Source organism: Oncorhynchus clarkii, unplaced genomic scaffold (genome assembly GCF_045791955.1).
Source record: "Oncorhynchus clarkii lewisi isolate Uvic-CL-2024 unplaced genomic scaffold, UVic_Ocla_1.0 unplaced_contig_12452_pilon_pilon, whole genome shotgun sequence".
NCBI classification, from domain to species: domain Eukaryota; kingdom Metazoa; phylum Chordata; class Actinopteri; order Salmoniformes; family Salmonidae; genus Oncorhynchus; species Oncorhynchus clarkii.
In genome coordinates, this window is record NW_027258155.1 from 58,447 (window position 1) to 72,949 (window position 14,503).

Here is a 14,503-nt window from a genome sequence, read left to right on the forward strand (position 1 = left end):
CTAGTCTACCGGTGTGTGTGCTATCTAATTGGCACCTTGTAAGTGGTTGTTGTGCTGTGTGATTGTTGCAGCTTTATCCGATTGGACATGTATCACATTCCCTATGTTCAATAGGAAAGCGATATTAGCAGGCGCGCGTTGTCTTCATTGCGCGTGCACACACGAATTTCCAAGCATATGTCCTTGTACTAAAACTCATTATTCTTACTCGTTTTGTAAGAAACAAGCCTGAAACCTTGACCAAAGACTACTGACACCCAGTGGAAGCCATAGGAATTTCATACTGGGAGTTTAATTATTTCCCTATACTTTCCATTGTGAGAGCATAGGCTCTCAAAAACAAATTCTGGTTGGTTTTTCTTTGGATTTACTCCTACCATATCTGTGTTATATTCTCCTACATTATTATAACATTTCTACAAACTTCAGAGTGTTGTCTTTCCAATGGTACCAATTATATGCATATCCTGGCTTCAGGGCCTGAGCAACAGGCAGTTTACTTTGGGTGCGTCAGTCAGGCGGAAATTGAGAAAAAGGGGCCCTTAACTTCAGGCTAGGTCTTGTAAGGTTGTATTCAGCATTTAACTGTGAGGTCTACCTACACCTGTTGTATTCAGCATTTAACTGTGAGGTCTACCTACACCTGTTGTATTCAGCATTTCACTGTGAGGTCTACTACACCTGTTGTATTCAGCATTTAACTGTGAGGTCTACACCTGTTGTATTTAGCATGTCACAGTGAGGTCTACCTACACCTGTTGTATTTAGCATGTCACAGTGAGGTCTACCTACACCTGTTGTATTCAGCATTTCACTGTGAGGTCTACCTACACCTGTTGTATTCAGCATTTCACTGTGAGGTCTACTACACCTGTTGTATTCAGCATTTAACTGTGAGGTCTACCTACACCTGTTGTATTCAGCATTTCACTGTGAGGTCTACCTACACCTGTTGTATTCAGCATTTCACTGTGAGGTCGACTACACCTGTTGTATTCAGCATTTAACTGTGAGGTCTACCTACACCTGTTGTATTCAGCATTTCACTGTGAGGTCTACCTACACCTGTTGTATTCAGCATTTCACTGTGAGGTCTACCTACACCTGTTGTATTCAGCATTTCACTGTGAGGTCTACCTACACCTGTTGTATTCAGCATTTCACTGTGAGGTCTACTACACCTGTTGTATTCAGCATTTCACTGTGAGGTCTACACCTGTTGTATTCAGCATTTCACTGTGAGGTCTACACCTGTTGTATTCAGCATGTCACAGTGTGGTCTACACCTGTTGTATTCAGCATGTCACAGTGTGGTCTACACCTGTTGTATTCAGCATGTCACAGTGAGGTCTACACCTGTTGTATTCAGCATTTCACTGTGAGGTCTACACCTGTTGTATTCAGCATTTCACTGTGAGGTCTACACCTGTTGTATTCAGCATTTCACTGTGAGGTCTACCTACACCTGTTGTATTCAGCATGTCACAGTGAGGTCTACACCTGTTGTATTCAGCATTTAACTATGAGGTCTACTACACCTGTTGTATTCAGCATTTCACTGTGAGGTCTACACCTGTTGTATTCAGCATGTCCCAGTGAGGTCTACACCTGTTGTATTCAGCATATGTGACAAATACAATTTAATTTGATGACCGCTGGTGGAGAAACTAGTCAGCTGTCATACTTTAGTGAATGTTATACATCAGATCCCTTCTATTAAGCAAACTAGACACCATTTTGTAGTTATTTTAATTTATGGACAGATGGGCACACTCCAACACTCAGACATCATTTACAAACACAGTATTTGTGTTGAGTGAGTCCGCCAGATCAGAGGCAGTATTTGTGTTTAATGAGTCCCCCAGATCAGAGGCAGTATTTGTGTTTAGTGAGTCTCCCAGATCAGAGGCAGTATTTGTGTTTAGTGAGTCCTCCAGATCAGAGGCAGTATTTGTGTTTAGTGAGTCCGACAGAACAGAGGCAGTATTTGTGTTTAGTGAGTCCGCCAGATCAGAGGCAGTATTTGTGTTTAATGAGTCCTCCAGATCAGAGGCATTATCTGTGTTTAGTGAGTCCCCCAGATCAGAGGCAGTATTTGTGTTTAGTGAGTCTCCCAGATCAGAGGCAGTATTTGTGTTTAGTGAGTCCGCCAGATCAGAGGCAGTAGGGATGGATGGTGAATTGGACCATATTTCTTTCCTGCCTGAGCCCTCTAAATGTAACAGTACATGGCAGGGAAAATGGAGTTAAAAGGACAGATTGTCTTTAGGAATAATGTGAAAGTTGTCACAAATATTAATAAAGTCGAGTACAGATACCTTAAGACATGACTTAAGTACGTGCAAGTATTTTTACTTAAGTAGGCTACTTTTCACCACTGAGAATTACATGATATTTCTATGGTATGGTTAGTTATTATATAGATATATCCTAAAACAATGCCCTACAGTCCCTCTGAATCTCCATAGGTGGTGTGATGAATGGTCAGATCCTTATGGTTCCTGTATATATCCATCTTAGTGGTGTGATGTATGGTCATATCCTTATGGTTCCTGTATATATCCATCTTAGTGATGTATGGTCATATCCTTATGGTTCCTGTATATATCCATCTTAGTGGTGTGATGTATGGTCATATCCTTATCCATCTTAGTGGTGTGATGAATGGTCATATCCTTATGGTTCCTGTATATATCCATCTTAGTGGTGTGATGTATGGTCATATCCTTATGGTTCCTGTATATATCCATCTTAGTGATGTATGGTCATATCCTTATGGTTCCTGTATATATCCATCTTAGTGATGTGATGTATGGTCATATCCTTATGGTTCCTGTATATATCCATCTTAGTGGTGTGATGTATGGTCATATCCTTATGGTTCCTGTATATATCCATCTTAGTGGTGTGATGAATGGTCATATCCTTATGGTTCCTGTATATATCCATCTTAGTGGTGTGATGTATGGTCATATCCTTACGGTTCCTGTATATATCCATCTTAGTGATGTATGGTCATATCCTTATGGTTCCTGTATATATCCATCTTAGTGGTGTGATGAATGGTCATATCCTTATAGTTCCTGTATATATCCATCTTATGGTATGTATGGTCATATCCGTATATATCCATCTTAGTGATGTGATGTATGTTCCTGTATATATCCATCTTAGTGATGTATGGTCATATCCTTATGGTTCCTGTCAGTGGTGTGATGAATGGTCATATCCTTATGGTTCCTGTATATATCCATCTTAGGGGTGTGATGAATGGTCATATCCTTATGGTTCCTGTATATATCCATCTTAGTGATGTATGGTCATATCCTTATGGTTCCTGTATATATCCATCTTAGTGGTGTGATCCTTATGGTTCCTGAGAATTACATGATATTTCTATGATGTATGGTTATGGTTCCTGTATATTATATATCTGTATATATCCATCTTAGGTGGTGTGATGAATGGTCATCCTTATACGGTTCCTGTATATATATCCATATCCTTACGGTGAGTGATGTATGTCATATCCTTATGGTTCCTGTATATATCCATCTTAGTGGTGTGATGTATGGTCATCCTTATGGTTCCTGTATATATCCATCTTAGTGATGTATGGTCATATCCTTATGGTGTATATATCCATCTTAGTGATGTATGGTCATATCCTTATGGTTCCTGTATATATCCATCTTAGTGGTGTGATGTATGGTCATATCCTTATGGTTCCTGTATATATCCATCTTAGTGGTGTGATGTATGGTCATATCCTTATGGTTCCTGTATATATCCATCTTAGTGATGTATGGTCACATCCTTATGGTTCCTGTATATATCCATCTTAGTGGTGTGATGTATGGTCACATCCTTATAGTTCCTGTACATATCCATCTACGTGGCTACTTCTCATTCTCTTCATTGACTGCCATCTATATGTAGCGCTTTTCAATGTTATTTACTTTGAATATTCTTCAAGCATTTGACTCTATTCACATTGTATTTTGATTCGCCAACGACAGTCCTCACAGAACGGTTTCAACTAGAGAGCTACCGCAACATTTTCTGGGTCAGAAGATATCAAAATAGGTCTGATTTAATTGTTCGTCTGCAATATATAAAACAAATACTGGGTTGAATTTGCGTGAATTTGTATTTGCGAAAAATCGATCATGTTTGTATAGAATAAAAGATGTTGAATTTGGATTGAAAAATGTCAATTAAACAGAATTGAAATAATCACACCATCTATGTAATGTTACCGTAAAATTCAAATAAAAACTTTAACCCATAAACAAGTTGTGGAGTTTAGAAGGTGAACAGATGACATTAAATGACGCAGTTACAGCCTGACAACTATTACTGTAATTACATATAGTTAAACAATACTAGTGACTCAATTTAATAATGACAATTTCCTTCCTTTATAATTCAATAATTGTCTCAAGACAGAAAATCCTACTATACACCTAGGTCACTATCTTTATTGATTATATATTCTTCTAGTATACACCTAGGTCACTATCTTTATTGATTATCTATTCTTCTAGTATACACCTAGGTCACTATCTTTATTGATTATCTATTCTTCTAGTATACACCTAGGTCACTAGCTTTGTGATAGGTCTGTTCCTCAAAAGGGAGAACAATAAACATTTTCCTTGGGATGTAACAATTGAAATTTGAATAAATCCTAACTCAATACATTTTGAGGATGAGGCTATAGAAATTCAGCGGGTAAACTGCTAAAGTGTTCCATCTCTTTAAACGCGTATTCACTCCGTCTATTATATTCATAGTCCTCCAACTCCAATCAGATAAACGACAGTCAATATAACTACAATTGGAATTTCTGAATTATACTCCTATAAATATTATAGGCCTGAAGTTTTGAACCTGCTACGCCGCATTCCTGGAATTGGCCGTTTGATAACTAAAGTTCAAAGGTCATGAAGAAAATAGACTTCAAAAGAGGATTTCGAGTTGAGGTATGGGGTGATGTGGGTATTAGCTAACATATTATCATCTATTTGACACATTTATCTAAACTGTTTTAACTGTTTTCTTTACATTTTCTTTAGAAGAAAGTAAGCCTATGACATCAACAGTTTGGGTCAACACCTGAAAATGAAAGCAATTTATAACACAAAAAGAAAAACTTCATTCTGAGAATAACATTGCAGATCACTTAAATATTTGTATTAAATACAAATGGCGTATGTTTATTTTTTATTTTATAAACGATCAACTATAATCAAATCCCGCAAAATGAAAGTTTACATTACATCGAATCGAAAGGATTTTGGCCTCAGTGGCGGTGTTAGTGCCGTGACGGTAACCTATAGTTAGCCTCATATATAAAAGCGTACAATTCCGTATGTTATTGGGCAAATAAAGTGTCTCAAGTTAATACGGCTATTTATTTTACAAGGTCTTTGCTCTTGCTGCTTTTTAAGGCATCTCATGTGTGGTCTGTCTAAAGTTTAGTGCATTACTAAAATGGCAGCATGACAGTAGCCTCGGACTAATGAGTATAATTATTATTCTTTCTATTTAAAACTCTAAACACAAACATTAGATAGGCCTACAAGGGTGAATAGGCCTGTTCATTAAAATAAATAAATGAATTATCTTTGAGGTAATATTTTCCTTAAATTTAGACTTGGTTTCCTCTACCGTAATCGCTCCTCTTTCACCCCAGCTGCCAAACTAACCGTGATTTAGATGACCATCCTACCCATGCTAGATTACGGAGACGTCATTTACAGATTGGCAAATAAGGGTGCTCTCGAGCGGCTAGATGTTCTTTACCATCCGGCCATCAGATTTGACACGAATGCTCCTTATAGGACACATCACTGCACTCTATACTCCTCTGTAAACGGGTCATCTCTGAATACCCGTCGCAAGACCCACTGGTTGATGCTTATTTATAAAACCCCCTTAGACCTCACTCCACCCTATCTGAGATATCTACTGCAGCCCTCATCCTCCACATACAACCCCCGTTCTGCCAGTCACATTCTGTTAAAGGTCCCCAAAGCACAAACACCCCTGGGTCACTCGTCTTTTCAGTTCGCAGCAGCTAGAGACTGGAACGAGCTGCAACAAACACTCAAACTGGACAGTTTTATCTCAATCTCTTCATTCAAAGACTCAATCATGGAAACTATTACTGACAGTTGTGGCTGCTTTGTGTGTTGTATTGTTGTATCTACCTTCTTGTCCTTTGTGCTGTTGTCTGTGCTTAATAATGATTGTACCATGTTTTGTGCTGCTACCATGTTGTGCTGCTGCCATGCTGTGTTGTCCTGTGTTGCTGCCTTGTTATGTTGTTGTCTTAGGTCTCTTATGTAGTATTGCGTTGTCTCTCTTGTGTTGATGTGTGTTTTGTCCTGTATTTATTTATGTTATTTATTCTTATTTTTAATCCCAGCCCCCGTCCCCGCAGGAGGTGGTAGGCCATCATTGTAAATAAGAATTTGTTCTTAACTGACTTGCCTAGTTAAATAAAGGTTAAATAAAAATAAAATAATAATTCAATGTTGGGACTCATTTAATGTTTTTAGGCTTACAATATCTGATTAGTGAATAGGCGATTATAACATAGATGTAGGCCAGGTCAAATAGTAGACTTTTAAACGAACAATTAAAAGTAAATTGTCATTTATAAATCAATATTACATTATGTAGACCTTCAGAAGCTGAACGTTTGTTCAAATAGTGGTGGAAGACTGTCAATGGTATGCCCAAACAGAAAGCTTTCGCCTACCTATAACATATACTACGTATAGGCCTGTGAATGGTGGTAGGCTAAATATTGAGGTATTATTATTATATTGCGGTCCTGCGGGTTTAACGTCGTGTGATACCGCTCTGAGGGGGCGCTCATTAGGTTGCTGTCCGTGCGCTAATAGACGACCCTGCGGGAGCCAATCGTAATCGGCCGCCTGCTCTCACGCCCTGTTGAATAGAGTTTACCTGGCAACGCAACGATTTATAATGGAGATATTTAATAGACCGTGTTAGGCCTATAAACCTGGGCCAAATGTAGACCTAGTTCAGTGTAGATGTTGAAATAAACAGGGTGTACATGAGAAATATTTGTCAATAAGCCTTCAAATAGGCCAAAAACAAGAGAATTCCACCACTCGTCAGCCTCCATCTGGTTAAGTAATGTTTTGTGAACAAAGTTAGACCTAGTACTAATAAGTTGTCTGTACATTTGAAAGGAAGCTATTATTATTTAGTATTTTTCAGTCATGAAAATACATCTGGGCTATTTTTATCCAAAGCGATATATGTTGTAAGACCCATTGACTGCATGATTGCGTTTTGAATACAGTAGCTCTTTATGGTTGGTTGGCTTCTGAAATATCGTAACGTGAAATGGCAGAAACTCCAGTGGATGTTGACACCAGTATGGCGCCAGTCTAAGAAAGAGATTACTGTGATTTAGAACGACAAGTTGGAAGGAACAACTACTGATCACACCAATATCACATTCCACGACAACACACACACACACACACACACACACACACACACACACACACACACACACACACACACACACACACACACTCATACACACACACACACACACACTCACACACACACACACACACACACACACACACACACACACACACACACACACACACACACACACACACACAGACAGTAACTAGAGACATTTTAATGAGAAATAGCTTTTATTAATAAATCATGATTTATAATTTAATATGGTATGGCAATACTTTGCCACAGTACATCAGAGTGTTGTTTTAAAATCAACAAACATAATTTGTATCAATAAAACATTCACACAGCACATCAGCTGCAGTCATTTGCACAGCCACTGAAAGTATTGAAGGTTACCAATACCCTGCAGTGATGCAGTATATGGCTGAGGAAGTCATTCCCAACCACACTGCTCATTACATCTGATGAATGACCCAGTATTGAGTTGTTCATGTGGAAACCCTAAAAGGTGTATCTGGCAATCACCACATGAAAGTTACCAGATATATCCTGATACTTACAAAGATGACTTAACTCATTTGAACTGTAACCTATCTGTCAGTGGGATGGTGGTAACATGAATATAGTTCTGTCAGGGGGATGGTGGTAACATGAATATAGTTCTGTCAGGGGGATGGTGGTAACATGAATATAGTTCTGTCAGGGGGATGGTGGTAACATGAATATAGTTCTGTCAGGGGGATGGTGGTAACATGGGATGGTGGTAACATGAATATAGTTCTGTCAGGGGGATGGTGGTAACATGAATATAGTTCTGTCAGGGGGATGGTGGTAACATGAATATAGTTCTGTCAGGGGGGTGGTGGTAACATGAATATAGTTCTGTCAGGGGGGTGGTGGTAACATGAATATAGTTCTGTCAGGGGGATGGTGGTAACATGAATATAGTTCTGTCAGGGGGATGGTGGTAACATGAATATAGTTCTGTCAGGGGGGTGGTGGTAACATGAATATAGTTCTGTCAGGGGGGTGGTGGTAACATGAATATAGTTCTGTCAGGGGGGTGGTGGTAACATGAATATAGTTCTGTCAGGGGGATGGTGGTAACATGAATATAGTTCTGTCAGGGGGATGGTGGTAACATGAACTGGCGATATGGTACACTATACCATCCAGAACGGAGTCAATAAGGACCATGGGATCGTGACCCAGAACATGTTTTTTTACATTTTCACATTTAATTGGGTTGGGATTTGAGTCCTGGTATCATATGAACACATAAGACATGGGAAATGTGTAGAATTGCAGGAAATTAGCTTTTCAACTGCTAAGGGCTGTGAACAGTTGGACGGTTTGGGTTGTGAGGGTCTGTTACACTGATGAATGACAATATCCATCCAGACCTTTGCCATCTAGGACATCTGTGTGCTCAGATCATCTCTAATAGTATTAGAGTACCCCTGGACTACTGTGTTTATTGAAATATTCAAATAAACTATTCATGTTTTAGTTCCGTGTTTGGAGCACATTATACAAAAAGACATGTATGGACAAAAGACAAAGTCGGAAAAAAACTACAACAATTCCCTTGTCATTTTCTTATCCAGGGTCAAATGGAAAACATTTGTAAAAAATAAAAATCATTAACATGCACAATAAATATGCATACAGGGTCAAATAAATACTCTATTTTGTTTCCCAAATCATGATTTGTGAGGAGGATCCCTGTCATTTAATTAGTCTCTTTTCATGCTTTAGAACAGTGGTTCCCAACTAGGACCCCTGGGGGTACTTGGCCTAACCTCAGGGGTTACTGGAGAAGACTCATGAGACCATAGGCCTGCTAGTAAAATGCACCTGAGTGGGTACTCCAGGGGACTCCGGGGGGACTCCAGGGGACTCCAGGGGACTCTGGGGCTACTCCGGGGGGACTCCAGGGTTACTCCAGGGGACTCCGGGGGGACTCCAGGGGACTCCGGGGGGACTCCAGGGAACTCCAGGGGTACTCCAGGGGACTCCGGGGGGACTCCAGGGGTACTCCAGGGGACTCCAGGGGACTCCGGGCAGAGTAACATCTAGTTGCTGGTACAGTTACAGATAAAGGTTGTGAACCACTGCTTTAGAATGTTGCCTGTTCCTCTGACAGTTCCACCCATAGAACATTCTAGTTCTATGATTCCATTCCTGGTGTGTTCTGGAATGTTCTTATTCTACTGCATCGACATGTAAGGCCAATTAAAACTGCTTCCGGAAAGCAACATATCCCTAATGAGAGTTTCTATTGGTGTTTTTCCGACCAACCGGATGAAGAATAACTGTTCTATAACGGACGAGGAGACGGTGCGTAGAGAGGGCAGACGGAGTAGTAGCTTCCCAAACCGGTTCGGTTGGTTAGGGTACTGGCTCCTGATGTACTCTTCCAGGGCGCACTGGGACTTCTCCTGAAGATCGTCCACGTGAGTCACGTCTGACAGACCGCACGCATCTATAAAAACAGAGAATTAAAATCAGAAATCATTATCAATAATATAGGCTTATCTTCTTCGTGTACAATGCAATATTGGCTAATATTAGATCATCAATTAATTACAAATAACACAATGGCAGAGTTTACACAGGCAGCCCAATTCCGTTCTCGTTTTTGCTCTTTTGATTAATCAAATCAGCTCTTTGACCAATAATTGAGCAAAATATCAGAATTGGGCTGTTTGTGTAAATCCAGCCAATATGGCATAGACATTTAACGCCTATGGCAATTTTTCGAAATCAATATTAATATAGGCTATTGTTTATACAGTATGTTGTATGCCTATATAGGCCCACTCCAATTTATGAAATCAATTTAACTGCTTTAAAAACAAGACAAAGCAAATTATGCCGTATTTGCTTAACTCAAAATGGCGCTACAGGGGTGTATCAATAGAACATGGCCCTCTCTTTGAATTGAAACGGGTCAATAATAACATGACAAACAGGCCTATATAACGTTCAGCCCTGTCTGCTAAATTAAACGGGTCAATAATAACATGACAAACAGGCCTATATAACGTTCAGCCCTGTCTGCTAAATTAAACGGGTCTATAATAACATGACAGTCATATATAACGTACAGCCCTGTCTGCTAAATTAAACGGGTCTATAATAACATGACAAACAGTCCTATATAACGTACAGCCCTGTCTGCTAAATTAAACGGGTCTATAATAACATGACAGTCCTATATAACGTACCAGGTAGAACCCTCTGTGGAAAGGGTTCTACCTGGAACCAAAGAGGTTCTACCTGGAACAAAATACTGTTATTCAAAGGGTTCTCCTATGGGGACAGCCGAAGAACCCGTTTAGGTTCTAGATAGCACCCTTTGTTCTAAGTGTAGCAGCGCTACAATACAGGAGTGAGTAAAGGGTTATGTCCTAGTTCTACAACACGTGCACAGAACACTGCTCACGGCCTGGCTCTGCGGTGACTAGTCTAATACTGTTTGTTTTACAGTCAAGGCATCCATCGACTTGAGTTGACAAAATACATGATTTGGTTTCTTTTTTTATAGGACATAAAAAAATAATTGTTCATCTCGCCACCATAAGGCTTTTTAGACTCAGGCCTAGTTGTTTAAATATATTATGGCATTTAAGAAATTCTGCAAAACGAAATTAAATATAGGTTTTCTTTATTATGGAATATTTCATTTTCTGTCGGTAAAGGTTACGTTGTGTGGCTGATGATAGGTGAATCATTTACATGTCTGTAGGTCATACACCTAACAAAAATAGCCTGTCAAATAATTTGATAATAATCATTATTATTCGTTTGAAAATAAATCGAATGAATTAAATCAAACGCCAATAATATTATTAATCATATAATTCACAGGGGTCTATATCATAATCATGCTGAATTAATTATTGTAAAAACAAATGGATAAAATCATCATATATTTATATAATTCACGAACGTTGTTGAGTCCAATTGCCTCAATGTTATTGCAGGTATTTATAGTAGCCCTATTACGTTTTCACATTCGGCATTCAACTCATAGGATTGGTTGAAAATTGAATTTGAGGGGTAATTGACATATTTCATTTGTGGTGATTTGGGGAACACAACTACAGCTGTTCCTGTTGCCGATGAGGGTGATGCTTGTCTATGTTTAGGTTTGTATTGATACCAGTCATAGTAAACAGCAGTGAAGCATAGCGTTGTGTGTTTACCTGACGTAAAGAGAACTATAGCCTTAATGCAGCTGTACTCGGCAGAGTCAACATGCAGAACCTTCAGCTTCTCCACCTGCTCCTGGAAGATCCGGATATGGTCCATGAAAGACACGACTCTCTCCGCCGACATGGGGGCGGCATGCAGCCCTGCCGCGGCCAGGAGAGGAGCCACATGCACCGGCATTGAGCACTGGGCCGCGTTCAGCACGAACAACTCGCTCCAAGTGAGCCGGAGCAGGGCGACCTGGTCGGTGATCTGGAGGTCGGGGAAGAAGGGGATGTTTCGGGCCCACTCCACCGCCGAGAACAGCATCCGGGCGGCCAGCTCACAGATGTTCTCGATCCCCACGAGGTTGTTGGACTGCATACACTGCGTGCTGTATCTGGATGTGGGGTAGGGCTCGGCTCGCATGAGCAGGGAGATGTATCCAGAAAGGTAGGAGTGGCATTGGAGAGGGTCTCCGTTGGTTATGGAGAACTGACCGTGGTACGGTTGAGTAGGCAGCATCCTCCCTCTCTGAACCGCTGTGATACAACGAGACAGAGACAGTATTAATGTTTGGTAGATAACGGTGCGTTGGCCTACAAGGTGACATATCAGTATTAATGTCTGGTAGGTAACGGTGCGTTGGCCTACAAGGGGACATATCAATATTAATATCTGGTAGATAACGGTGCGTTGGCCTACAAGGTGACATATCAATATTAATATCTGGTAGATAACGGTGCGTTGGCCTACAAGGTGACATATAAATATTAATATCTGGTAGATAACGGTGCGTTGGCCTACAAGGTGACATATCAATATTAATATCTGGTAGATAACGGTGCATTGGCCTACAAGGTGACATATCAATATTAATGTCTGGTAGGTAACGGTACGTTGGCCTACAAGGTGACAGATACTATTGGTAAGTATATTGCATAACGGTGTGTCAGTCTGAATAAATGCCTACCAATCCTGATGGAACAAAAAGGGTTCTATCGCTTGCTTCATACAAGGTTCTATATTCTATATAACTCTTTTTTTTCTAAGCGTGTAAAAACACAACACCCATTTCCTTTATTCCTCTGAGACAATAAGCTCATGGACACTATTATTAGGAGGTCAATAATGGAGATATAACAGTGTTATATTATCGTATAGCCTATCTGAACTACACGTATGAATATGTTGTTATAATGTAGTGAGTATATGAACCTTATCTTTAGAGAATCTGTTTTGGTTTTAAATCATTGGCTTCTAGTGACTACAGCTACAGACTATAGTGACCTAAAGAGAGATGAGAAACAAGCTTGTTTACCTTCTCTCCGCATTCCCACTTTGACACATTTCTTGAGGCGACAGTACTGGCATTGATTCCTGTGGTGTTGATCAATGGGACAGTTCCTGCTAGCGCGGCAGGTGTAGCCGAGGTTCCGTCTGACGCTCCGTTTGAAGAAGCTCTTACACCCCTCACATGTGAACTGACCATAGTGCTTCCCGCTGGATTTATCCCCGCACACCACACACTCGATCTGCTGAGGCTGTTGTTTGTCCATGGAGTTAGTCGACGTTTGGCTAGTGATTGATTGAGATGTATTGCTTGAATGAGCGCCTTGGGGTGTCTGACGTGTTGATGGGATATCCAGAGAGGATGTGGGATTGAGGTGTCCCGTTAGGTCGGTAGAGAGGGATAACGGTTCGCCTTGAGAGACCGAGGAAGAGATTCCGCCTTGAGAGTCGCGGGCGACATCTTCCTCGCCGTTTCTCCACGTTACCATTGCCATATCTATCCGTCAATGTTTCCAAAACTTTCCGTTTCGTTGTTACCCCAGTGTGCTGCCCGCGGGTGTCGACAAGTAAAGGCACAAATATATAAATACTAAATTATTGCACCATTGTATTCAGTAATTAAGATGCTTAAAGCATAACAGTATGTAAAGTGCCGGCGGTTGATGAACGCGTGAGAAATCTGACTGAATATAGTTAACCACTCAGCAAATTAAAGTAACATTTCTAAATAGCATAAAACACTCTGTGATGCACCATCGGAAAAACACATTCAAACACACACTAAAACACACATTAAAACACACTTGCATCCAGTCAAAATCCACACTGTAGTCAAAGCATTCCCTTTTTCAAAATGTGAGTCATTCTCTATTCCCTCTATCCAACCCAGTAAAACTGTGCTCACTAATCAGATATCCCGTGTTGTATGGCGGTGACGCAGCAACTAGAACTGGGTTAATGAAAACAGCTGCACCGTGGCTCGTGCTATTCCAATAAATTACAAATTATCGTAAAAAGAAAGACAACGGCGAGAGAAAGCGGATTTTGATGATGGCTGGACGTGTCCTGTAGAATGGGATAATGTGCTTGGACAAAACGGGTGTGCCTCTGACGTCTCCATTGAGCGGGTCAGCCATATAAGGAGCGAGGAAGTCCTTTGCTCCGTGCGCGAATGGAGTAGACCTAGTACAAGGTGGAAACTAGGCCTATTGGTTTACCGGAATGATGCTTTGGTAGAGTTCTGATTGGTTTTGGAGAGATCGGGGTTCAGAGAGATGAACTAGCATGCCGCACATTCATTGGTGTATTTCTGATAACGCAGCTCTATATCTCCCTGTGTGTCTGTATATATAGCCTACCACTGGGGATTAAATGGCTCTATACGAATGGATACATTGGATGTATGTGATTTATTCGTTGTTTATTGTTATGATATTACATTTAGACAGCATACTGGTTGTAGTACATGTCGTTTCCTCTATTAGGTTGTAACATTGATGAATGGAAACGCTTTTAAGCACCAATAAGAGCA

At 40.4% G+C, this 14,503-nt stretch overlaps 1 protein-coding gene across 1 annotated transcript; it reads right to left on the reverse strand.

The window, feature by feature from the left end:
* Window positions 1-9,222: 9,222 nt before the first annotated feature.
* Window positions 9,223-14,013, reverse strand: LOC139395871 (COUP transcription factor 2-like). The gene is made up of 3 exons (XM_071143182.1): window positions 13,001-14,013; window positions 11,694-12,221; window positions 9,223-9,967 (listed from the first exon to the last, which is right to left on the reverse strand). Exons 1-3 carry the CDS (start codon window positions 13,464-13,466, stop codon window positions 9,693-9,695), a joined length of 1,269 nt encoding a protein of 422 aa, XP_070999283.1. The 5' UTR covers window positions 13,467-14,013; the 3' UTR covers window positions 9,223-9,692.
* Window positions 14,014-14,503: the final 490 nt, after the last annotated feature.